This window comes from Odocoileus virginianus, chromosome 11, assembly GCF_023699985.2.
Source record: "Odocoileus virginianus isolate 20LAN1187 ecotype Illinois chromosome 11, Ovbor_1.2, whole genome shotgun sequence".
In the NCBI taxonomy this organism is placed as follows: Eukaryota; Metazoa; Chordata; class Mammalia; order Artiodactyla; family Cervidae; genus Odocoileus; species Odocoileus virginianus.
The window spans coordinates 14,664,894-14,690,259 of NC_069684.1; the positions used below are offsets into that span (position 1 = coordinate 14,664,894).

Here is a 25,366-nt window from a genome sequence, read left to right on the forward strand (position 1 = left end):
CAGTCTAAGAAGTGAGTGCAACAGAAAGTTCTAGAGTGGGAGAGTTAAACAAGGACAAAGGACTACTTTAGAAAAATCTGGTACAGCCTGACAATTTACAGGTGCAAAAAAAAAAAAAAAATGGAGAGTTAAAAACAAAGCAAAGAAGCAGGCAAACAAAGAGGGCTAATGGAGCATAAGTTCAGAGAACCTTGCACTATTCTGGGTTATGGATTACAACAACCTAAATGATGTTGGCAGTAGGAAAAGTGATGTTAGGAGAATGAGATTTACAGATCTGAAACTGGAAGAGACAAGGGCCTCAAGTTTAAAGCCTTTTCAAGATTAAAGTCTACGTTACTGGAAGAATGATGGCAACCTTCACGCAAATAGGAAAGTCAATATAACTAAACAGCTTTCCCCATGGAGAGTGGGCTTTGGAAGAGATAATGATCTCAAGTTTAACATGTAAACCTCCCTAATAAGGCCTGAATCTGTTCTGTGCACCTACTTTAATAGTTTAAGTGAATGACGGTTGAAAGAAATCCAATAAGCACTTGGCTCTCCTCAGAACTTGCTTAACTAGTTTCTGATAACTTGAGCCTGCTGGTCACTTGCTTTCTGCAAGCTGGTCTTGGCAATATGCTCAGCTGTCCACTGAATGACCTCAGAAGATCTGCTGACCATTCTTCATGTCTGACCCGACCACTGAGGGAAGGAAATTTCCAATCTGGACATGGAACTTCCTGGTCTGGATGTTACTTCTGAAAGGGCCATGGTGCTGAGACACAGCTTTAGATTTAAAACTTGGTGGAACAGTGGTAAAGAATCACCTGCCAATGCAGAATATGCAAGACATGGGTTTGATCCCTGGGTCAGGAAGATCTTCTGGAACAGGAAATGGCAACCCACTCTCTAGTATTCTTGCCTAGAAAATTCCATGGACAGAGGAGCCTGACAGGCTACAGTCCATGGGGTCACAAAAAGTTGGACACTACTTAGCACGGATGCAAGCACATACCTCTATATTTAAAGTGAAGGAAAGTCTAGAGGTATATGTCAGTAATAAAGTTCTTTGTCAACAAACTCCTATGAAATCTACAAGGCAAGATGCCCATTCATCACTTGATCCTCGATGGTGGAATATTCTATAGCGATTCTGTCCCATGCATTTGGAGTGGTCAGTCTCCTAATAACCAAAATATCACAGAGAGCAAAGGGCTTCACATAAATGGAAATTACAAAGTTGGCTTAAAACTCAACATTCAGAAAACTAAGATCATGGCATCCAGTCCCATCATTTCATGGCAAATAGATGGGGAAACAGTGGAAACAGTGACAGACTTTATTTTTGGGGGCTCCAAAATCAATGCAGATGGTGACTGCAGCCACGAAATTAAAAGACGCTTACTCCTTGGAAGAAAAGTTATGACCAACCTAGACAGCATATTAAAAAGCAGAGACATTACTTTGCCAACAAAGGTCCATCTAGTCAAAGCTATGGCTTTTCCAGTAGTCATGTATGGCTGTGAGAGTTGGACTATAAAGAAAGCTGAGCACCAAAGAACTGATGCTTTTGAAGTGTGGTGTTGGAGAAGACTCTTTAGTGTCCCTTGGACAGCAAAGAGGTCCAACCAGTCCATACTAAAGGAAATCAGTCCTGAATATTCATTGGAAGGGCTGATGATGAAGTTGAAACTCCAATATTTTGGCCACCTCATGTGAAGAATTGACCCATTTGAAAAGATCATGATGCTGGGAAAGATTGAAGGCGGGAGGAGAAGGGGAGGAGAAGGGGGCAACAGAGGATGAGACGGTTCGATGGCTGACTCAGTGGACATGAGTTTGAGTAAACTCCAGGAGTTGGTGGCGGACAGGGAGGACTGGCACGCTGCAGTCCATGGGGTCGCAAAGAGTCGGACACAACTGAGTGACTGAAGTGAATCATTTGTAAAAAACACATGGCTTATCAATGCTCCCCAGTATGTCCTTAGAGGCTATAAAATTCAATTAACACTTTTAGGAAAAGGATCGAATGTGTGTGTGTACACATACTTCAGAGCCGTCTCCAAATATGCCACCTTTCACAGACTTTGTCAAATCTCCCACAACATGTGGTAATAATATTTTCAAACATTTTAAAACATTAAGCTTTTAAAAAGTGGATGAGGCCTCTTTATTCAGTGGAAAATAGAGGCATGATTTAGAAAGCAGAATGTAACTGTCCAGGATGGAATACAGCCCAGTCATGAGTTCTCATGGCCTCTGGTAATGGGTGTGGTAACTGGTCTCCAAAGATGGCTCTCAATTCTTCCCCTGCCTAAAGGGTCAGACTCAAGAAATGGAGAGTCTTTGTGCTCCCTTGATTGAGTCTGGGTTGGTCTTGTGACTTGCTTTTGCTCAACAGAACACAGCACAATCAACATTCTTAGACTTTCAAGCCCAGGCCTTAAGAGGGCTAGCAGCTTCTACTTCTTGTCCGGGCAGTTAGCCGCCTCATGAAAATGTGACTACCTGATGGAAAGAGAGATCTGAAGCCATCATGGTCAGCTGAGCCCAGCTGAGCTCCCACCTGAAGGCAACTGCATAACTGAAAGTGTTAGTCGCTCAGTTGTGTCTGACTCTTTGTGACCCCGTGGACTGTAGACTGCCAGGCTCCTCTGTCCATGGGATTTTCCAGGCAGGAATACTGGAGTGGGCAGCCACTCCCTTCTCCACGGGATCTTCCCAACCCAGGGATTGAACCTGGGTCTCCTGCATTGCAGGCAGATTCTTTACCATCTGGGGCACAAGGGAAGCATGATTGGAGCCCTGGCAGATGAACCCCAGCCAAACCACAGAATCAGGAGAAATAATACATCAGTGCTGCTAAGTTTGGGGTCCTTTGTAGGTAATAGCAGATTACTGAAACAATGGGTGACAAAAGATATCAAGTGGCTGAAAGTGAGTCTGATCTACCATTCACCTGTGACCATCTGTGATTCTATTGGGATTCTGTAGACTTCTGCTTGCAAGCTAATTCAAATGGAGAAACAGATAGTACCTTCTCTTGTCATATTCAGACTCTAGCATTCAGTAACATCTAGGATACTAGTACTGATGTTCACACTGGATTCTGACAGTTCTACTCCCAGAATCCGGAAGGACTAGGAAAACTGTCTCCCTTGACTGCAACACAAAGCTCTCTCTCTTCCTGTGTTCTTTTTTTATGTAACACCATGCCACAAACCTACAAATGTTGACATCAGAAAGAGTGATAAGATGATGAATGCTGGAGTGAATAAAACGTCACTGTGAGTACTGGGGGGATAAAGAGAAGCTGGCATAGGCCTTAATGCACTTGGTGGTGTGGACTGTGTGAAGTCACACAGACAGCAATGACTAGGCAGGCATGGGGTAGACTGAATTACTAGCCCCAATTCTTGACCCTTTTCTACAACCATACCCTTGCTATCAATGTGCTTTGGTCAGATGAACTTCTTTGCCCTCTGTCTTTGAACCCTCTTAACGTGACTCAATTTGGCTAATAAAATGCGGGTGCAAACAGTGTGCCAAGTCCAAGTTCAAGCTTAAGAGGCATCATGTGTACTGCTTGCACTTCTACCCTTCTGAAAAAGAAGAGCATGTTCCCCTTGGCTCCTGGGTCCCAGGAGGAAGTTGAGACATGGAGCAGAGCCACTCCAGCTGACCAACTGCCTTGTGATCAAGGAAGATATGCGTATTGTTGAATGCTACTGAGATCCTGAAGTGGTCTATTATCCAGCAATAGTTGACTAATACAAGGCTCCTTTATTAGATGCCAATATTTGCAAACTACACACGATACTTTAGAACAACAGAAAGTCTTCTTGGTTATAAAAGTTGTAACCATATTAGCAAATGAATGGTTAGATGGTTTCACTGCCAAGCAAAATAAAATACAATATATTGAGTGTCACCAAATGAACTTACAAAACAGAAAGAGACTCACAGGCTTAGAGAACAAACATATGGCTGCTGGGAGGAAGGACAAGGGTAAAGGATAGTTAGGGAGTTTGGAACTGACATGTACACACTGCTCTATTTAAAATGGAAAAGCAACAATGACCTACTGTATAGCACATGGAACTCTGCTCAATGTCATGGGGCAGCCTGGATGGGAGGGGAACTGGGGGGAGAATGGATACACATAGATGTATGGCTGAGTCCCTTTGCTGATCACCTGAAGCTACACAACCTTGTTTGTTAATCGGTTACACCCCAATACAAAATAAAAAGGTTTTACATATATACATATATATAGACTATCATTAAATTAGATCATTAAATTTTAAATAAGTCCAAGATTATCTTTCTATAGGTTATGATTTGGTATTCAAAGTTCTCCATAATATAATCCTAACTTAGTTTTCTGACCAATTTCCTCTCACTTATTTTTTATATTCCATTCAAACCGTATCACTTGAGGGGGTGGGGGGAGGCTCAGGAGGGGATATACACATACACACATATGGCTGAGGCACTTGGCTCGACAGCAGAAACAGATACAATCGTGTAAAGCAATTATACTTCAATTTTAATAAAACTAGATTACTTGATTTTGTAATTTTGGGGGGATTACTTTTAATTTTTGAATATGTCACATCACCTTTAGCCTTTCCTCATCCAGTTTCTCCCTACACTCATTATCCAACAGATTTAGGTTCTCCATCCTTTAAGACCAGTTTCAGCTGTCACCTCTGTAAGAAATCTGTTCTGATCCCATCTTTTAAGGTAATCTCTCCATCCCTCTGACTCTCATCATGATATGTATGTCTTTTTCTCTTCTGGTATTTGGCTTATTCTGCCTCATAACATTTCCTCACCCTCTTATAAAGTCCTAGAAAACAAGGTTTATCTCTGTATCCTCCATGGCATTTAGCAAAGGGCCTGACACATCATGTACCAGCTAGTCAATAAATTTTCACATTAGACAATGGAAGATGGATAGGAAGTAGCCACGACACTGAGAAGGGTTCGCGGACTCTGGAGTCAGAGACATCTGATTGTATTACTTAGTAGCTGAGCAGCTTTGGACCGGTTAGTCTCACTGTGCTCCAGCTCCCAAATCTCTAAAATAGGGATGGCACAGATTTCACAGGGTTGTTGTGAAAATTCAACATGAAACTGAATGCAAATGCTTCTCACTGTCTGACATATGGTGGAGGCTCCATAAGTGGTAGCTCTAATTACAAAAATGACAATGACACAGAATCTCACATAGAAGTTGGTTTAAACAAATCCCTGATACTCAATTATTTCCTCTTAAAAGTTCAATTTTGAGAGTGACAGTAATAGCTCTAATTCCTATTAGGTGTTTTCTCAGGAGGTGTGGTTTCAAAGATCTGGATTCTAGTTTTACTAACTCATTATTGACCAGGAGATTTTTGCAGAAACTAACACTGCAGCTGGCGGTTTTTTTTTTGGGGGGGGGGGGGGGCTGGTTGAAATTTTTTCTCACTAACACTTTACAGGTTATTTCATTCAATAGTCAGAACTGACATATCTGTAAAGTCTTCTAATTTTTGTGAAATGTTGTCTTCACTCCACTCTTCTCTAGAAGCAAAGGAACATTCTCCAGCACCATGGGTTTCATTTTTCACTTTCTGTATCAGAATGAATCACTAAGTATTTTTTGTCATTTTGTTGGTCTAATATTTACATCATTTGAATCAGAACCATATTCTGAAAACCATGATCTTCTGAGTGGTTTGTGTCTGAGACACTTAGTATATATGTCACTCAGATAATCAGAAAAAGTATCTGCATAAAATTCACCAAAAAATCCTCTTCACTCAAAATTTTTCAATGTGTCATTTTTGAAAATTCTATGTTTATGATATACACAAGGTTGTAACAAAAACATAATGGAGCAATATGTGAATGATAATGACAGTCAAGTTGTATAAAGAACACTTGATCAATTTTAAGCTCTAACAGTTTTGCACAGTGATGTTTATTTTACACCGTCTAAAAATGCAGTGATGTCTCCAGTCAATAATGTGTTAAGATGCTCATATATCACTCCACAGTTCTCGGTTCTATAGGTAGGGATCACTAGAGCAAGTCTGTTCTAGGCAACAAATATATTTCCTTAAAACAAACCAAAGGGAATCTGTCTTCCTCCATATACATGAGTTTACTTGTAGTAGAGCATTATCCCTTCCACAGTGTTCCCAATTCTTCCCCAGGGAACTGAAGCAACCATTGCAATGGATCAAAAGCTAGAGACTAAAATGCCATAGAAGCTCTTGACAGGGACTGAATAGTGCAACTTGAGTTGTTTACATGTAAACATTATTTCAATAAGATTCTTTAACGAATAAGAGATGAAGAAGTGCTCTTATGAATAGAAGTGCCATGCAAATGTCAATGGGTATTATTGTTATAGTAATTCAGCAAAAATGGTTTCATCTTCTTTGACTAACTGGAACCTGGTACAAACACGTAGCTACTCTTCATCAGGGTAATCACTGATTCACTGATCTTGACAAACTTAAGATTAGGCAAACTCAAAACCTGTGAATGGCAAGGCATGGAACATCGGCGAGTGAACAGGGCTTGCTGTGCGTTCACAGGGAAAGCTTAGTGGTTTACTGGAGACATTGACTGGGTGGGCAACTTCTACCCCACCCCGCCAACTGTTGCCTCAGGAAACGGAAAATCTGTGTTGCCAAATCTACTCAAGAAATCTGGGGTTTTGTGTGAAACATCCTGATTTTTAAAGGCTGTCTTTCTTTTTATTTTAAAAATTCTCTGGGGGCCAAAGAAAATCCAGATGTGGCCATGGGTTGGCAGTTTGTGACCTTTGCACTGCACAGTCTCAACTCACTATGAATCATCAGAGATGGTTAAAAGATGATTTCTAAATTCACTGCAATTGTATTTCGGGATCCGAGGATTTATAATTCACATAAACTTACAATAAACTTCAAGAAATACCACTTTCGCTCAGTTATAAATCTTCACCCATTTTTGGACCTTCACATTTCAGTCCCACAATTCTGGACCAAAACACCTGTGGCCACTGTCCAATGCACCTAAGTCCTACGAGTTCTGCAAAGCTTGATTTAAATGTGAGCTCTGTATAAAACCTCCATGGTCCTCCTCAAAGTCTTCCAGGTATAAATTAGGATGAAACTGTCCAGTGTAAAAAGATGTGCATCACTTTTTATCATATCGCATCGGCCCTTTACCCACTCCCCCGTCACATGGAACAACACCATGACACTGCAGTTACTCACTCCTGCAAACACGAAAGGCCTAGATCGAGGGGGCCGAGAATGAAGCTCAGTGGCACTTACCGCCAAACACATCTCCGTTCTGGTAGTTCTTCCCTTTCTGGGCTTCCTCTTCATTTTGAACAGTGGCAACATGCTTGGCGGAGGCACAGCCCATAGTCTCATTCGGTCAGCTTCAGCCGGGCTGAACTGCAAATCATCTCTACAGACACGGGGACATTTTTTTTTCTTTAGACACAGGGAAAATCCACCTTCTTGCTGAGTCGGTCAAGATGGGTGCACCTGGAAGGAGAGAGCACTAGATCAGAAGGCGTAACATGAAGCCCATGTCTCCATGTCCCCAGTGTTTCTTGCCTGAGTCCACTGGATGGGGTGTGATCAGGCACCGAAGAAGAAACACGGCATGGGTCATTCTCATCTCACCCTTTGCTCAGAAAGCAGGGTTGAAAGGCCTGTGCCCTGCACAACACGTGGCTGGACATTTTGAGCACATAAAACATTTCTCTTTATTTATTCTAATGAATACTTGAGCACTCCTACTTGCCGCATACAAACTTGAAGGGCCATCTAGGTTTGTTAATGTTCTGGAATCTCAGAAACCTTCAGAGGAAGGTGAGCACATGGATGTGATCCACCGAGTTAGGAAGGCTGGGCAAAATCCTCCATCTTTCTCATCCGGCCCTGTAGCCAGCTCTTTCCAACAACTCCAGTTTTGCTGGGAGTTGTTGACTGAGCTGGAACATGGGCTAGTTTACGCATTTCTGGTAGGTTCTATAAAATGATTCAATATTTTGTCACCGAGGCGACACTGTTTGGGAAGAAAGGAGATGGGAGAGGTATACTGACATTTTAAAAAACTCCTATACAATACAGTGTATTAATACCATGGTAAACATATCACAGGAATCTATGGCAACGCAGATTTCAAAAAAATAGATTAAATTGTGATGGGGCAAAGGCAGGAATTAAAAGAGGAAGTGATATTTTGTAGTGTCTTAAAGTTTGGTAGAAACTTGCCAGGCTTGAAAGGGTAGTAGCATCATCCAAATGTGAAGAACTGCCTGAGCTAAGACACCGGAATGTGGACGAGCACAGTGTGTGTGTCTGTGTGTGTGTGTGTGTGTGTGTGTGTGTGTGTGGGTGGGTGGGTGTGTGCGCACATGTGTGTTCAGGGGGTCAAGTGGGGGTGGGGCAGGGAAGAGGACTGCACCGCTGAGGCTTGTGAAGGGCCTGGAGGAAGCCTTGCTAACTTTACCCAATTTAGTAAAGATAAACTATAAGACGTTGCAAGATAGAGGAAGTCCATTTGATCCAAATCTGAGAAGACTTTGAGAGATACTGAATTAGTAGCATTCGAATCCACTCTGTCAACCTACTACAGTGTTTAAAGAGTCAGTACTGAAATACAAGACAAGAAGAAGCGGAGCCAGGACTCAGCTCCACAGGCAGAAGAGAGAAGACCCCTCTCCAAGCAGGTGGTTGCCAAGGGCTGCGGCTTGCCCTACCCCGGTAGTACTTTTCAGGGTCCACCTCCCCCTCATTCTGCATCATCAGGTAAGGCAACAGGGTGGGTTCCCAGAATGAATTCCTTACTTTCCAAAACGGAATGTGGGAAAACAACTTCACACATACACAGGAGAGCAACCTGAAGTGGAAAGGAAACCTCATCTCCCCTTCCAGTCTGTTGACGCCTCGTAACAAAGTGAAAACAGGAAGCAGAGTGGGAAACCCTAGCGAAATCCTGAAGGACAATAGGAATTCAGAGACAGTTTACAACCCTCCTCTCTGGGAGTCCTCTTGCTTTTCTTTTCCTCATTCCTATTTTGTGTGGACAGCTTCACAAGCTACCCAAGAAATTAATGTAAGAATCTAAGATGTGAATTATTCTTTGCTTCTCCCCAAAACCATTGTGTGCTGTTTCTTCTGTCTTAAAAGCTGTGTTTGTAGCAACAAATCTTACTTGAATTTGAAACAGTGAAATCACATGAAAATCACATTGCAGAGGGCAAACAAAAATAAAACCTATTTAAAAACTTGTCAAAGGACTTCTCTGTTACTCAGGCATGGAAGCGAGGGGCATGTTAACAAGCAGATTAGATATGATTCTAATTAGACACTTAAAATTCAAGTGATGACTTGGGAAGTCTTCATTTAATTGTATTTTTTAAAAAGCACAATCAGTCAAAATGAGTTCTCTCCAAATCACAGTTAGGTGCAGATTTGTTTTTGAAACACACACACGATGTATTTTATTTGCAGTAATTTAATTTTAAGAGTGAAGTTTTCCAATTTTACAACTTCATCAGGAATATGTTTTAATATTTTGTCCATTTCAAAGGAGATAATTATGAAATTATCTGAGAGGGAGAAGATCTACGATTCTCAAAATGAACCATGGAGTACTGGGGAAAGTTTTTTTACTATGTCATCAGGACTCTGCACAAAACCACTGTGCATTCATTCATTCAATAGATATTTACTGAAAAATACTGTGATAGACACGTTTTTGGAAGACCCTGTGTATAGAAACATAAACAGGACCAGTCTCCTCCCTGTCCCTATAAGAACATGAACACTCAGAGAAAGGAGATCATGAGAAAGACCAGTTTCACAATGCGGTGCAGCCAACTGCCAATCACATAGGATGACAGGGGAATTCACCCCACAGGTACTGATTCAGCCTTGAAATCAGGAATGTCAAGAAAAGCTGGATTTGAGATCTGACCACAGCTGAATAAACATCACTAAACCGCCCCCCTCCCCTACAAATGACATTTCTTTCATAGTCTGATGTAATGTTCAAGGTTTCATTTCTACTGAAAATTATCTTACTTATGTGAATCCAACTGCGACTTCAAATTGAGGAGACCTTCAGAAATGAACCCCTACCGACTGCCACCATCATCTGCTCAAAGTTTCCCTGGGGCTTCCCTTGTGGTCCAGGGATAAGAATCCACCTGTGCATGCAGGAGACGTGGGTTCCATCCCTGGTCTGGGGAGATCCCATGTGCCATGGAGCAGCCAAGTCTGTGTGCCACAACTACCCAGCCTGTGCGCGAGAGCCCGGAAATTGCAACTACTGAAGCCCGCACACCCTACAGCCTGTGCTCGGTCACAAGAGGAGCCACTGCAAAGAGAAGCCTGTGAACCGCAACTAGAGAGTAAAACGAGAGCAGCCCCCAGTCACCTGAACTAGAGAAAGCCGACGGGCAGCAACCAAGACCCAGTGCAACCAAAACTAAATAAATAATTTTTTTTTGTAATAAAAGAAAGCTTCCCTTCAGTTTCTACTTACTACCTTTCACATAAATCCAAGCATATTGTTTTAGTTTACACTTTTCCATGCGTTTTCTTCATCCCAGCTCCCATATCATCTATTCATTCACGCCCCTGAAACTACCCCACTTAGGGAAGGCTTAGGGTGCAAATGAGCGTGGAGAAAGCCAAGCACCGAGCAGACAGTCTCGCTCTCACATATTGTCATTAACAGCATGTTATTTATTTCTGAAGTCACAGATCATAGGCTGAGAATTCAACTGAAGCATCTCTTTGATGGGATCTTCTAATACCAAGTCTCACTGAGGATGATTTTTTTAAAAACTAAATAATCTATATGTAAGATCAACAAAGGTCCATCTGGTCAAGGCTATGGTTTTTCCAGTGGTCATGTATGGATGTGAGAGTTGGACTGTGAAGAAAGCTGAGCGCCGAACAATTGATGCTTTTGAACTATGGTGTTGGAGAAGACTCTTGAGAGTCCCTTGGACTGCAAGGAGAACCAACCAGTCCATCCTAAAGGAGATCAGTCCTGGGTGTTCCTTGGAAGGACAGATGCTGAAGCTGAAACTCCAATACTTTGGCCACCTCATGCAAAGAGTTGACTCGTTGGAAAAGACCCTGATGCTGGGAGGGATTGGGGGGAGGATCATCAGTTGATCCTCTGATGAAGATCATCAGTTCAGTTCAGTTCAGTCATTCAGCCATATCCGACTCTTTGTGACCCCATCGATTGCAGCATGCCAGGCTTCCCTGTCCATCACCAACTCCCGGAGCTTAGTCAAACTTATGTCCATTGAGTTGGTGATGCCATCCAACCATCTCATCCTCTGTTGTCCCCTTCTCCTCCTGCCTTTCAGGAGATGTAAGATTATCAGGCAGCTCAAAAACATGGGGTCCAATTAATAGTCCACATGTGTGTGTGTTAGTTGCTCAGTTGTGACTGACTCTCTGTAACCCCATGGACTGCAGCCCACCAGGCTCCGCTGTCCATGGGATTCTCCAGGCAAGAGCTTGGTGTAAAAATCTCCCCAAGTGGCTGAGTGGCTGTATTATCCTACACCACGAAATTAGAAGCTGCAAATCCCTATCCACAGTGTTATGTACTAAATTAATATCACCCCATCTTTTTATTTACTTTTCTGTATTTTTTGGCTGTGCTCGGTCTTCCTTGCTGCACAGGCTTTTCTCTAGTTGCAGTGAGTGGGGGCTACTCTTTAGACATGATGTGAGGGCTTCTGATTGTGGTGGCTTCTCTTATTTCCAAGCACAGGCTCTAGAGCTCGTGGGTTTCAGTAGTTGCGGCACCTGGGCTCTGTAATTGCGGTTCAGAGGCTCCAGAGAACAGGCTCAATAGTTGTGGCACATGGGATTAGCTGCTCCATGGATGTGGGATCTTCCCAGACCAGGGACTGAACCTGTGTCTCCAGCTTTGGCAGGCAGATTCTTTACCACCGAGCCACCACGGAAGCCCTCTCACCATCTTTACAGGATATTTTTCATGCTTTGATAAAACACATTGACAAATTTGTAAATCCAATTCAAAATTTTTCAAAAGAACTCACAAATCTGTATTCATGCATGTTTACCCCTCCCCTCCTTACACTATGCCTCAAGGCTCCTCAGGTACTATTTTACATATCCACAGGGGGATTATTGTTCCAGGACACTTCACATTGTAACATGAGGAAGTTCTTTCCTGTACATAAGTCCTTACTTTTTTATGCACTTTTTTAATGTGATACATTTGCCCTTTTATAAGAAAAGATTATGGGTTTATGATAACTTTTTTCTTTTTTTCAATGCAGAGATATCTCTATTTTAAAAAACTTTTTCCAGCTTTATGGCAGAACAACTGACAAAACTACAATTTACTGAAAGCATACAAGGGAATACTTCAATATACTATATACACTGTGAAGGGATTCCCACCAAGTTAATTAACACGTTTATCACTTCATATATTTACTCTTTTAAAATGAGAACACAGTTCTACTCTCTCAGCAACTTCCAATCATACAATATGGTGTTATCAACTATAGTCACCATGTTATACCCTAGACCTTATTCATCTTATTGACTGAAAGTTTGTACCCTTTAACCAGTCTCAACTTATTTCTCCCAGCCTCTGGCAACCACAATTTTACCCTCTGTTTGTATGAGTTTGACTTTTTAAATTTTAAGATTCTACGCAGGCTTCCCTGGCTCAGTGGTAAAGAATCTGCCTGCCAATGCAGGAGACACGGGTTCAATCCCTGGTCTGGGAAGATCCCTTATGCTACGGAGCAACTAAGCCTGTGCACCACAACTATTGAGACTGTGCTCTAGAGCTTGGGAGCCACAACTACCGAGCCTATGAGCCACAATTGCTGGAGCCTGCATTCTCTAGAGCTCATGACCTGCGACAAGAGAAGCCACCACAGTGAGAAGCCTGCACACCGCAATAAAGAGCGGCCCCCGCTCACCACAACCCGAGAAAAGCCTGCACGGCAAGGAGGATCAGCACAGCCAAAATAAATAGATTTAAAAAAAAAGATCCTACGCAAAAGCAATACCATTCAGTATCTGTCTTTCTCTGTCTGGCTTACTTCACTTAACATAATTTCTTCCAGGTTCATCCATATAGTTGCAAATGGTAGGATTTCCTTCATAATCGGGCTGAATTATATTCCTCTGTGTGTGTGTGTGACATTTTCTTGATTCATTCACTGAAGGACACTTAGGTTGTTTCCACACCTTGATTATTGTGAATAATGCTGCAATAAGTGGAAGTGCAGATATCCCTTCAAGACAATAATTTCACTTCCTTTGAACATATACATCCAGAATTGTGACTGTGGATGGCTTTTTTCTTTACCTTAACTTTATGAACTGGAAGCATAACTTTATCAGAAAAAAACTTACTTCCATAAATTGGGGAGGAATAAAATATGCAAAATCTGTTTTAAGAAAAATCAAAGAAATATCTGACCTTTTTTTAAACAAAGGTTATGCAAAATATTTCTGCTTACATAATATTATGGATCATTTCACTTTTCACCAATTAATCATGGATTTTTTCATTTTGGAGGGAAAAGTCAAAAATATTGTAGACAGTTCTCTTGTTAAAAGAGACACTTCTAAAAAATGAATTAAAAATGATAAAACTCCATAAAGAAATCCTAGGCCAGAAAGAACACGAAGGCACCACATGGAGCTTGGAGGATTGGAGAAAAAATGAATTCTGATTGCAATGGGCACGCAGAGAGCGATGAAGCCAGCAGTTAAGAAAAAGATAATAGGCACATTATTAATAGATCAGGAGCAAAGTGTCCCCCCTTTCTTCCTTTGATTAAAAAGGGAAATCAAGACAAAACCACATCTAAAAACTCCTTTCTTTTATTGAAGAAAGAGCCAACATCCAAGCTCCACAAAGAAAAAAATATATATATAAATAACTAATCAGTCTGCGTGCCCATCTGTTCTGCTTCGCTGTAATGAGTGTTAATACAGCAGCCCACTGGGGGGAAGAAGAAAGACTGCTAAAAGGGATTTCTCATTTTGAAGCTCTGGTATCCTTGGGCTACTGTTAACACCATTTCACATTTCATTGTGCATGTTAAAGATAATACACAAAGAGATGCCACATTTGACATGCGGATAGTCTGGAAAAGTCAAACCTCCCTATTACCCAGGACTTGCTGGCATCACAAAAGATATTCATTCCTCGCCTCACACTCATTTGGTGACACGGCAATTGACAACATGCTATTAATGCCAAAGAAATAGGAATATCTGCTTCTGTTTTCTCTATGGGAAAACTCATTTTTTCAAATAATAATTATACAGAGATATCTCTCAAAAACACAACAACAGTAAGTCCTATGTAAGATGATACATTTCTGATGGATTTCTGCAGTGGGGGATTGGGACAAGGAGGCAAGGTGACAAGTGGAAAGAGAATTAGAGGGGGAGTGAGGATACTGAGCTCTGGTCTCAGGCCTCACACATCTTTCTCAGTACCAAGGCTCGGCTTCCTCTCTCTGAGCCTTTTCCTTTGATTCTATGATCTACCTGAACATATATCCAAGTGATGCGGAAGAATGATGAAATTACCACTTATAAAAAGGCCATTTCTTACCTAGACTCAATATTTACAAACTTGTTTCAACACTTACCCAGTTAAGATATACTTGCAATTTTTTTCCCGCAAATATTTCAGGAAGCCCTTTGAGGTCTAAATATTATTGCCAATTATGTTTTGGCCCATGGGTGTTGATTTCAATTGCATATCCAGTGAAAAAATGAACAAGGCTTGGCCACCTTATTTTCTCTTTTTTCTGTTCTGCCTTTCATAGGTAAAAATAATTTTTAAAAATGTTTCTTACAGAGAGTTGGATGGAAAAAGCTTGTGGTATCACTGTTCTTCAGCTAAGGAATTGAGAGTTTGGTGCCTTTACCCTGTAGCTAAAAACTCTATTCCTGTATTGACTATATGTGTTCACACAAGTTCTTGCATGGCTGACACTATTTCTGGGAAGGCAAGAGAGGAACACACGATCCCAATAAAGGCTCCCCATCCACACCAGGGTGAACCTATGCAGAAGAATTATGCTGTTCCTAGATTTGTTCCTCTGTGATCAAGCCAGTGACAGATATACCTGGACTTTGAATTCTACTTTTTCCCTCTTCTTTGTGTGTGCTCAGTTGGGTCTGACCCTTTGCAACCTCATGGATTGCAGCCCATCAGGCTCCTCTGTCCGTGGAATTTTCCAGGCAAGAACACTAGAGCAGGATGCCATTTTCTACTCCAAGGGATCTTCCCGACCCAGGGATCGAACCTACGTCTCTTGAGTCTCCTGTATTGGCAGGCAGGTTCTTTATCACTGTGCCATCTGGGAAGCCCTTTCCCACTTTCAGGACTTGGAATACCAAAGGGATTTCCAGGAAGTTTCCAACCTGTGTCAGTGAGGAACCTTCTATACCAAGACACCCATGAATGGCATCTTTTGCCAGCTGTGCTCCCGGTTCATCATGTCACTTGGGACAAATCTATGTGACTTCCTTAGTATCTTAATAATATCAGATGTTCTCCCTCTTTTATGGATTTTTTTTGGAAATCTAGGTAGATTAGAACATGCTTTGCAAGGCACTCATAAATGCATGGTAATCTTCTGTTGTGTGCACTCTGCTCTGCCACGTGCCTGCCATTACTTCTCAGCCTCGTGGCTTTTCAGGAGCTTTGGGGGCAGTCAGTTTGCCCAGAGGGGTCCCAGATGTGGCCCTGGAGAAACTGAGAGAAAAACCGATGGAAAGGAAAGAATAAAGATCAAAAAATGACTAGAACATGTAAGTTCTAAGTACTAAAGGGCAAATCTGATTTTAATCTAAGCACAAAAAAATCATGAGTCTTCCCAAATGGCCAGTGAAGGACGAACTGGGTGACCTGTGTGTTGAGACATATTGTAGAAGAACAGACATGATTCCTGCCTTTGAAGGGCTAGCGTTCAGACAGGGCTAACAGATCATAAACATAATAAAGTAAAATAAAATTCCAACTACTAATGTACACTGCAGGGGAAGAAATGATGGGCCATGTTCTTTGAAGTCACAGCATATTTCAAGCTAATTAAATTAGTGCTTGTCTCAGCTATTTATCTATTTTTGGCTGCGCCGGGTCTTTGTTACTGTGTGTGGGCTTTCTCCAGTGGCAGCCAACAGGGGCTACTCTCGAGCTGTGGTGTGCGGGCTTCTCTTGCTGTGGAGCATGGGCTCCAGGCCATGTGGGCTTGGTAGCTGAGGCTCTCTCACGCTTATTTGCACTCCAGCATGTGGGACCTTCCCAGACTACAGACTGAACCCAGGGTCTCCGGGACCACCACTGAGGTTCTCAGCTTTGTTTAATGCAACAAGAGATGGAGAAACAGCCAGCATAATGTGCTGCCCTTAGCAGACCCTGGGTGAGAGACCCTCATTTACTGGTGAAGAGGACAGTGAAACACATGTTGTGAGCTGCTGATCCTCTAACACCAAAAGCTACGACAGAACTGCAGCTGGATTGTGTGACAGTCGCTCAGTCGTGTCCCACTCTTTGTGATGCCATGGACTGCAGCCTGCCAGGCTCCTCTGTCCATGGAATTCTTCAGGCAAGAATACTGGAGTGGGTTGCTGTTCCCTTCTCCAGGGGATCTTCCCGATCTAGGGATTGAACCTGGGTCTTCCACATTGCAAGCAGATTCTTTACCAGCTGAGCCACTAGGGAAACATTCCTTGGAAATCTCGGTCTTACTTCTGTGGTGCTGAAGACAAGAGTTGAATGCCACTGTCCTTTGATGCACATACTGGGAAAGCACACGGGGTGTTTTCCACACTGAATTACAAAGACAACTTTTATACAAGGCTAGTGTGTTCTACATTTCTGATTCAATTTAATCTCTAAACTTCAGCCTTAAACAGATTACTGTGGTAGATAAAAAAGAAATATGACCAACCAACACATAAGATATGAATTACCTAAACTAACCATTAGGAGAAAATGTGAGAACCATTTAAAAATAAAAAAGCCAGCTGATATTTCATTTGTGGATTTTGGTTCTAATATTTGAGTATGTGTATGTTTCATATCCTCAGAACTATAAAAAACTTTCAGCAAAGTAATGAAGCAACACTTTGATAAGATCTAAACGCTAGAAATGGAAAAAGTATTTCTCTCAAAATCTAAAGGCACATCCCTCTTTCCTCCCACAACAACCTCTTTCCTCTTTTTTTCTCTCCCTGCCACAATAAGTGAACCCATCCATCAGAGACCACTGCAAACTCTGGCCTATGATCTCTTTCCTTGTGCTTTGCCTCAGGCCAATCCCAGGTCTGAGGAGAAGCCAGCAATGATCTAGTGATTGAGTAAATCCATCACCTTCCTGCTGGGCAGATGGCTATTCACTGAAATGAGTGTCCCTAAGAGAAAGCTTTGGCTGCCTGCTAGAACCTTCAAGTTCTATCCAGAACAGCTCCATTTCTGGAAATGCCCTGAAAACCGAGAGAAGGCAAATAGATAAAAACTTTTTGTTGGTGAAGGGCTCAATTTCTCTCTTATACATGCACAATAAAAATCCTGGTGATGCAAAGATCACCTCCAGTATTTTGTGATTTTGTAAAGGAAAGGAGTAGGGTGGCTTTGGGCAAGTTATTGACTTCAGAGGGCCTTGAGATCTCATTTATAAGATGGATAAGATCACATAAATTTTGAGGGAGTAGATGAGATGATATACGTAAACAGCTTAGCACAGCATCTGGCAATCAGTAAGTAATCAATATATGACAGTCACTGTCACTCTCACCACCATCATCATGACTGTGATGATGATGAACTTTGCAAAGAACGGGGCAGGGGCAAAAGAGACTAGAAAGAAGAGACAGAAGAGAGATGAGAGGTCAACTGTGGCAGCTTAGCTCTTCTTAGGGACAAAAGCAAAGATAAGCAGGCAGACGGAATACAGCTGGAAACCAAGGGACAGCAGCTCTGCAGCAAGAGAGGCTCATGGTCTCCCTGCAGCTCCGTGTCTCTGCAGCGCTGGGGGTGGGCAGGCCAGCCCCCGTGGGGACACCCCAGGGCTCTGAAGGCAGAGGCCGCTGTGTGCGGACGAGCTGAAGGTCAGTGAGCTTCCCTAACCTGGCCACAGCTGGGTCACTGCCACTCCCTTCTTCCCCTCTTATATGTTTATATGCCTCTCTCCTTCACTAGCCAGGCTTCCAAGGTCACGACTATGTCCTAATTATTCCTCTCTATATTCCTTCCAGCACAGGTCAGACACACAGTAGGTCTGCAATAGATGTTGAGCAGATGAATTCTCTTGGAAACCTCTTTTCACAAAGAGACATGGGGGGACTTTTAAGGAAGGGAGCTCTCCTCCGCCCCAGGTCCTAAGTCACCTGCATGGACAGGGACGTCTTTAGCATATATTGCCAATAGCTACAGTTAAAAGTGTTCATCTGAGCTATTATAGACCACTTAAAATTATGTTCAGTATCTGCTCTCTAAAAAGACAGAGACTTATATATAACACTTACTAGTAGAATGGAATTCTGGAAGCGTTTGGCATTTGTATAGTTGTCCCTGGGCTTCCCTGGTAGATCAGCTGGCAAAGACTCCTTCTGCAAAGCAGGAGACCCCAGTTTGATTCGGGTTGGGAGGAGGGCATGGCAGCCACTCCAGTATTCTTGTCTGGAGAATCCCCAAGGACAGAGGGGCCTGGTGGGCTACAGTCCATGGGGTCACAAAGAGTCAGACATGACTGAGTGACTAAGCACACACACCCACAGTTGTCCCTAATCCACCCCAGAAAATTGGGCTGCTTATTTATTTCAACAATCTTTTTTTTTTTTTTGGTAACTTGTTTAGTTCTCAACATTTCACTAGGGACCGAAGATTCCAAAATGGGTAAGTCAGCCAGACCTTGATGTGCATTTCCTGACTGTCAATTAGAATCCAAAGATGTTGAGCAGCGCTTCTAAAACTCAACCATCTGAAAAATCAAAGGTTTGTTTTTGCTTTTGCCGTAATTTAAATCTCTGCTGAGCTTTCCATGACAAAGAACTATTTACAGAAGATGTCCTCAGAGGGCCAAACAAATTGAAAGTATAAATACCATTTCAGGTAGCACAAATCAATGCCCCTTTAACCTACTGAGTTAAAAAACAAAAAAACAAAAAAAAGCACTTCAGTTCTCATGCTGCTCTCAAGAAAGGCAGAAGACTTTGGGAACTTCATCAATTGTGTAGAGCTTGGCCAAAAAATACATTCCGTGTGATCATCTACTTAAAGAAAACAAAAGGTAAGAACCTGAGAGAACAGACCCAGGAGGACGAAGTCATGGGGAGAAATAGCCACTGCTTCCTGATGTACCAGCAGATGCTATTCTCTGGCTTCTGACTCTGCACTGGGGGGTCTTTCTATGCACCTACAATCATTTCAGTGATGTTTAGGGGGTTTGAGACCACAAACACATAAAGAGAGGACAAGGAGCTCTTCCCTAGCCTAGACACTCATCTTCAGTCACTGAGAAACTATTAAGGAACATCTAGGGTTACAGGTTACGAGCTATGATGACCTTGCAAATGTTACCCAAATTTGCAGTCTGCTTAAAAAATTATTTGAAATCAGCCCATTTGAAGTAGCATAATTAGTGAACATGATGTTCCTTCCCACTTATCCGGAAAAATGAACTTAAAAAAAGAGACCAGAGCTACAAGCTCAGTAGGACCAGACAACACAGGAGCCACCAAACTAGGGCCTGCCCACAGGAGACCAAGGCTCAGCGTCCAGTGGCCCCAGCCAGCACCTCTGGGAACTAACGCTCTCCAGAGATCCACCTTCCGTTCCAGCCTGACACATGCGGGTTTCAAGTCTTCATCTGAATAAAAAGCTAAATGCATGGCTTGATGATAAACACTTCTACTGGAAAGAGATATGGCAGAAATATTACATTTAGAACCTGACCACATTCTATTCTAACAAGGCCTTTACTCAGCTGTCATCTCTAGGGATGGTCAGGCTGGGATCTCTAGGGGGTCCAGGCTGAGGGGGTTTTGGTCCTGGATATGACAAAGGCATATCAGGTAGGCTGTCTGATATCCCTGTGTCGGGGAAGATGTCACCCCCACATCACCTATATTATATCACTGCCATTACCACCCCAGGAACGGTGTTACAAAAATGTGTGTGCATGCTAAGTCGCTTCAGTGGTGTCCGACTCTTTGTGCCGCTATGGACTATAGCCCGCCAGGCTCCTCTCTCCATGGGATTCTGCAGGCAAAAATACTGACGTGTGTAAAAGACATCAATTTTCTCATTCCAAGATTTCCCTGAAAATTTTAAAGAATTTTTAGGATTCAAACTCAAAGTTGTATTTGTAAGCCATGTTCTGGACTCAGCTTCTCACTACGCACCAGCATTTTCTAGGCCGTAGTTTTTGTTGTGTCTTTGCTGCTCAAGGGCTTCCCTTGTGGCTCAGCTGGTAAAGAAGCCGCCTGCAACGTGGGAGACCTGGGTTTGATCCCTGGGTTGGGAAGATCCCCTGGAGGAGGGAAACGCTACCCCCTCCAGTATTCTGGCCTAGAGAATCCCATGGACTACACAGTTGCAGAGTCGGACACGACTCAGTGACTTGCACTTCACTTCACTTGCTGTTCTGAGAAAGGAAAAAATTTAAAAAGCCATGTCCAATGGACATTAGGATGGTCCCATTGACAGTTTTAAAAACATCAGAACATGATTAAAAATTTAAGTAAAAAAACTTGTACTTCTCATAAGTTAGTAATTATCCATTAATTAGTTTTCTACAACAAAGACAAATTAAGATTCTTAGTGCATTGATTCCATCGAGTCCTTCCCCTGGCCCCAAACCCTCCAAGACTCATTAATGCCTCTGGGGTAAAGCCTGAGATACCTGGACTTTCAAGCTAGATACTGAGGTCAAGGTTCTGAACTTTGCAGATGAGAAGACTGGAGACTGAGGAGTTCAGGTGGCTAACCCAGGGTCCCTTAGGACCCAGATGCATTGACTTACTGTTTCCTCTTCCTGCTGCTCCAAAGTATCATCCTCTTCATCACATCAGGTGGGTCTCATAGACCACCCTTCTCCTTCAACACTCTGCTCACAAGCCCGCCTCTCTACTTCTGCTTAAGCCTTTACTTTTCCAGGAAGAAGCTTCATACCATTTCACAACTTCCATCAATTTTCTCTTTCCTAAACTCTTACTCATAGAGTCAACTATTCTGCATTTCTCAGGCCTCTCTCTCTAAATAGACACTAAGTGCTTTGGGGCAGAAACCACCTTCTGTATTTGTCTCCCCTGTTATGTTGAAAGCCCAGCTAGACACAGAGTCGAACTCAATAAACCCTCTTCAAAACAGTGACCAGCAGGCTGGCCTCATCTCCCCATCTCTGTGCTGGCTATCCTCTGCCTAGAAGGTTCTCTCTGCTCACCTTTGTCTGGCTAAATTCTGGTTTGCATGAGCTGTCACTCCCCAGAGGTCTCAGAAGACCTGAGAGCCCCCTTCATAGCTGTCATAAAGGGCAGAATATTCTTAATTCCTAACTGTCTGTCTATTGGTCCCATAAGTCTAGAGCATAAACTCCTTGGGGGATACAGATGATGGGTTTCTTGCTTCCTACTGTATCCCTAGCTTCCAATAGCGCTTAGCGGAGGATATGTGCTCAGGCAATAAATAAGGAATGGAGTTGTCCTCCAGAAGAAAGTTTGAACTCCTCATGGAAATCAAGGCTTTCCATCCACATCTCCAATCTCATCCAGCTTCCTCCAGGCATATTGCTCTAGCCAATCTAGTCTCTAGCTACTAAGCCCTGAACATATTTCTAACCCGAAATGCCTCTGCTCATAGGCTCACCTTAGACAGAAAGCCCTCCTGTTATTCATCTCCACCTGTTATTCAAATTCTACCCATCCTTCAAGGTCCAGAACAAGTCTTACCACCTCTAAGAAACCTTGTTCCAGGCCACACAGATCTGCTCTAAATTCATCAGCAAGTGTCCACATGGCCTATTTATCACCTGTCTATGTTCCTACGAGTCCACAGTTATCTTTCCATCCTAGTGTAACCCGGCCTCGGGGAATCCCCTTTCTTCCGAAGTCAGCACTTACCTCTCCTCTTAGGACATAATTACATACATGGTCGTGGGACATCTCCTGCGCTGCTGTTTTATATTGCTAACTTTTGTGCATTTTTGTCTTGGCATCCTATCCCACTTATAAATTCTTCAAGGCAAGTCATGCTTTCCGTGTCATTGATCCAATGCAATTATTTACACAAAGTAGGAGATTAATAAATATTTGTTACTTGACGTGTTAGCTAAGAAGCAAAAGTATACAGAAGGAGAGAATTACAGGAATTACAGAAAACAACTTTTGCCAAAAGTGCAGTTGAAATTTCTGAATATTAGTGGCTGTTTAAGAAGGTCGAATGGTGATAGTATAATTACACCATAATTTGGTCAAATTACTCTCTAAATAAAGGTTATTTTTAAATAGAAACTTTTGCCCGTAAGATTTAAAAAAAAGTATGAATAGAAGGGAAAACTTAACAGAAAAGGAATAAAAAAGCAAAGAAAGAAAAACATATAGCCAAGATTGACATTCCCCATCCCCACCCCAGATCAGGAGGGCTGGCTGCAGCTTCCACAATGGCATCAGTTGATGTTTATTACAAGGTCTAGTTCATGACTGAGTTATCATCACGGCCTTCTATAAACGCTTACCCAGAAACTCCCTGACATGAACAAAATAGCTCTTCCAGTGTCGCAGGGGGAGGAAGGAGGAGCAGCAATCTCTCTTCCCTAGTTTGCCACAAATATTTCCTTACAGTAATTATTTTTTGATGGACTGTGTCTAACTATTCATTTTATCTCACTCTGGCCCAGCCCACCCTCCCCCACCAGTGTGTACAGCTGCTCCTTCAACCACAAACAGCAATTTTAGAACACAGACACTGTGTTGAGGGATCAGTAATTCAGGGTTCAGTAACCTAGCAACAGGATGTCAAGACCTCCTAATCTGTACCCTCAACTGCTAAATATCCACACACCCTCAAGAGATGGGTCTGCAAACCCACTGTTCAAATCAGGTCTGGCTGAACACAGATAGTGGCCAGCAATGGAAATATCACAAAACAGAGGCACCTTTTTGTTGGGCTCCAAAAGCCAGATAATAAAGGAATAGAAGGGCTTCCCAGGTGGCACTAGCGGTAAAGAACCTGCCTGCCAATGCAGGAGACCTAAGAGACACGGGTTCACTCCTGGCTCTGGAAGATCCCCTGGAGGAGGACATGGCAACCCACTCCAGTATTCTTGCCTGGAGAATCCCATGGACAGAGGGGCCTGGGCGGGTCACAAAGAGTCCATGGGTCACAAATGTGTCCATGGGTCACAAAGAGTTAGACATGACTGCAGTAACATAGCACACATGCAAAGGAATATAAACAGAAAACAAACACACTACTAGGAAACAGAGGCCACAGCATTGCCAGTTAGTACTGGTTCTGGGAAAAATCCAAGTTAGTCAGCATCTAGAACCCTCTGATAACCCACACCTCCCATGTCTTTTATATGCCAAAGACTGAACCACATCAAGACAATGAATTTTAGTTCCATTACCAGGAATGTTTTCCTATATGAAGACAAGAAGAGAAAGAGATACTTTAATTGTTTTCAATAAATGAATGAAAACTGAATCCTCATCTCTGACACATATTACCAGAAAGAAAATGAAGACTCATGCCCTCCTCACTGTTGTTTAGTTTGGTTTTGTCATCACCTCACCTCTCTCGCTTTAATGGACCTGGATTTATAAGGGCATCTGTAGTGAAGCATCCTCCATTTCTTAAAAAAATATACATATTTTGTTGGTTTCCTTTTCCTATCCAGTAGTGAAGGTCATGATACAGAAAAGTGGCACAACAACATGGCTTTTTTTTTTTTAATCAACCATTCCAGCAGTGGCAAAAATAAATGAAACGTGGGAGGCTGTTTATTCGTATGTCAAAGAGAAAGCGAAATTCTCCATAGGGTGACATGATCATTTGTTTTCCCCAATGAAGCAAACAAATCAAACAGGAATAAAACAGGAGCCTACCCTTCATCATTCATGGTGTAATGAGTTCTTGCTAGATTAACCATTCTCCTTCCTTGTTACACTCACTCCCAAAAAAACAGATGTACAATGACATCAGCAAAATAGCCAAAGAGCATCAATCCAAAGAGACAGGAAATGCAGCAGCCAGCCTTGTATCCTTTTTAAACATTAGCTGACTTCTGGCTGGGGCCTCTGGGTCTGCTGTGCAGGAAATGGGCTCACCGGTAAGACACGTCTCTGGGTAGTAGCAATAATCAGGAGGATTTAATGGCACCAGGGGCCGAGGACAGGGAGACCCAAACCTGCCAAGGTTCTCGACACCCAGTGGCTGCCTGTGCTGCGTTGTTGCTCTTGTTTAGTTGCTAAGTCACATCTGACTCTCTGTGACTCCATGGAATGTAGCCTGCTGGACTCCTCTGTCCATGGGACTTCCAAGGCAAGAATACTGGTGTGGGTTGCCATTTCTTTCTCCAGGGCATCTTCTTGTCCCAAGGATAGAACCTACATCTCCTGTGGCTCCTGCCTTGGCAAGCGGGTTCTTTACCACTGAGCCATCTGGGAAGCCTGCCTCTGCTGTGAGCTTAAGGTCAAAAATCTGAGACTCACTGGATCCAAGAAGGAGAACTCGGGGGGGGCTTTTCTCCCCTCCAACTCTACCACCTATTACTAGAAGGTGGACACCAAGAACATTCTGTCAAGAAGACCAGAGTATGTTAGCCACAGGGGAGACCTGTCCGCTAGCATTCTGACAGTTGGTTAGATGAACAAGGCCATCACAGTGGATGGAATACAAAGAACCCCAATTCAAGCCTTGATTGACTGAGAGCTCTGAGGTCCTCAGCAAGAGGTCTGGTCAACAGAATGGGTGATGAGTGCTCCTGGGCCATGGGAGTAGGGTGCTGTGCCAGTGCTGAAAATGCTACCTCTAGCAGTGATGCTCAGATGACAGCAGGCATGCAAGCATCAACATTTTCTGGGGAGAAAATGAAGACAAAGAAGACAAGTACGGTGGTCCAGCTGTTAAGACTCTGTGCTCCCAATGAAGAGGACCTGGGGTCGATCCCTGGGCAGGGAACTAGATCCCACATGCTGCAGAGACGCTGCACAATGCCACCAAAGATCCCATGTGTTGCAATAAAGACCTGGTACAGTCAAATAAATAATTTTCTTTTCTTTTTTTTTTTTTTTTTTTCAGAAAAGACAAGGAAAATGTAGATAAGCTGGCG

At 42.8% G+C, this 25,366-nt stretch overlaps 1 protein-coding gene across 3 annotated transcripts in view; it reads right to left on the minus strand.

Annotated features, from left to right (window-relative positions):
- The window catches only part of C11H1orf21 (chromosome 11 C1orf21 homolog), a 233,174-nt gene that overhangs the window by 141,364 nt on the left and 66,444 nt on the right, over positions 1–25,366 (minus strand). Inside the window, exons 1-2 of one of the 3 annotated variants that reach the window (XM_020870573.2) lie at positions 22,769–22,889; positions 7,302–7,520 (exon numbers count right to left, since the gene is read on the minus strand). In XM_020870573.2, coding sequence (XP_020726232.1) covers positions 7,302–7,395 — 94 coding nt within the window. In that variant the 5' untranslated portion in view covers positions 7,396–7,520; positions 22,769–22,889. Of the gene's footprint in view, positions 1–7,301; positions 7,521–18,560; positions 18,629–22,768; positions 22,890–25,366 lie in introns of those variants that run through there. The other 2 variants (XM_070473946.1, XM_020870574.2) reach the window with 2 other exon arrangements.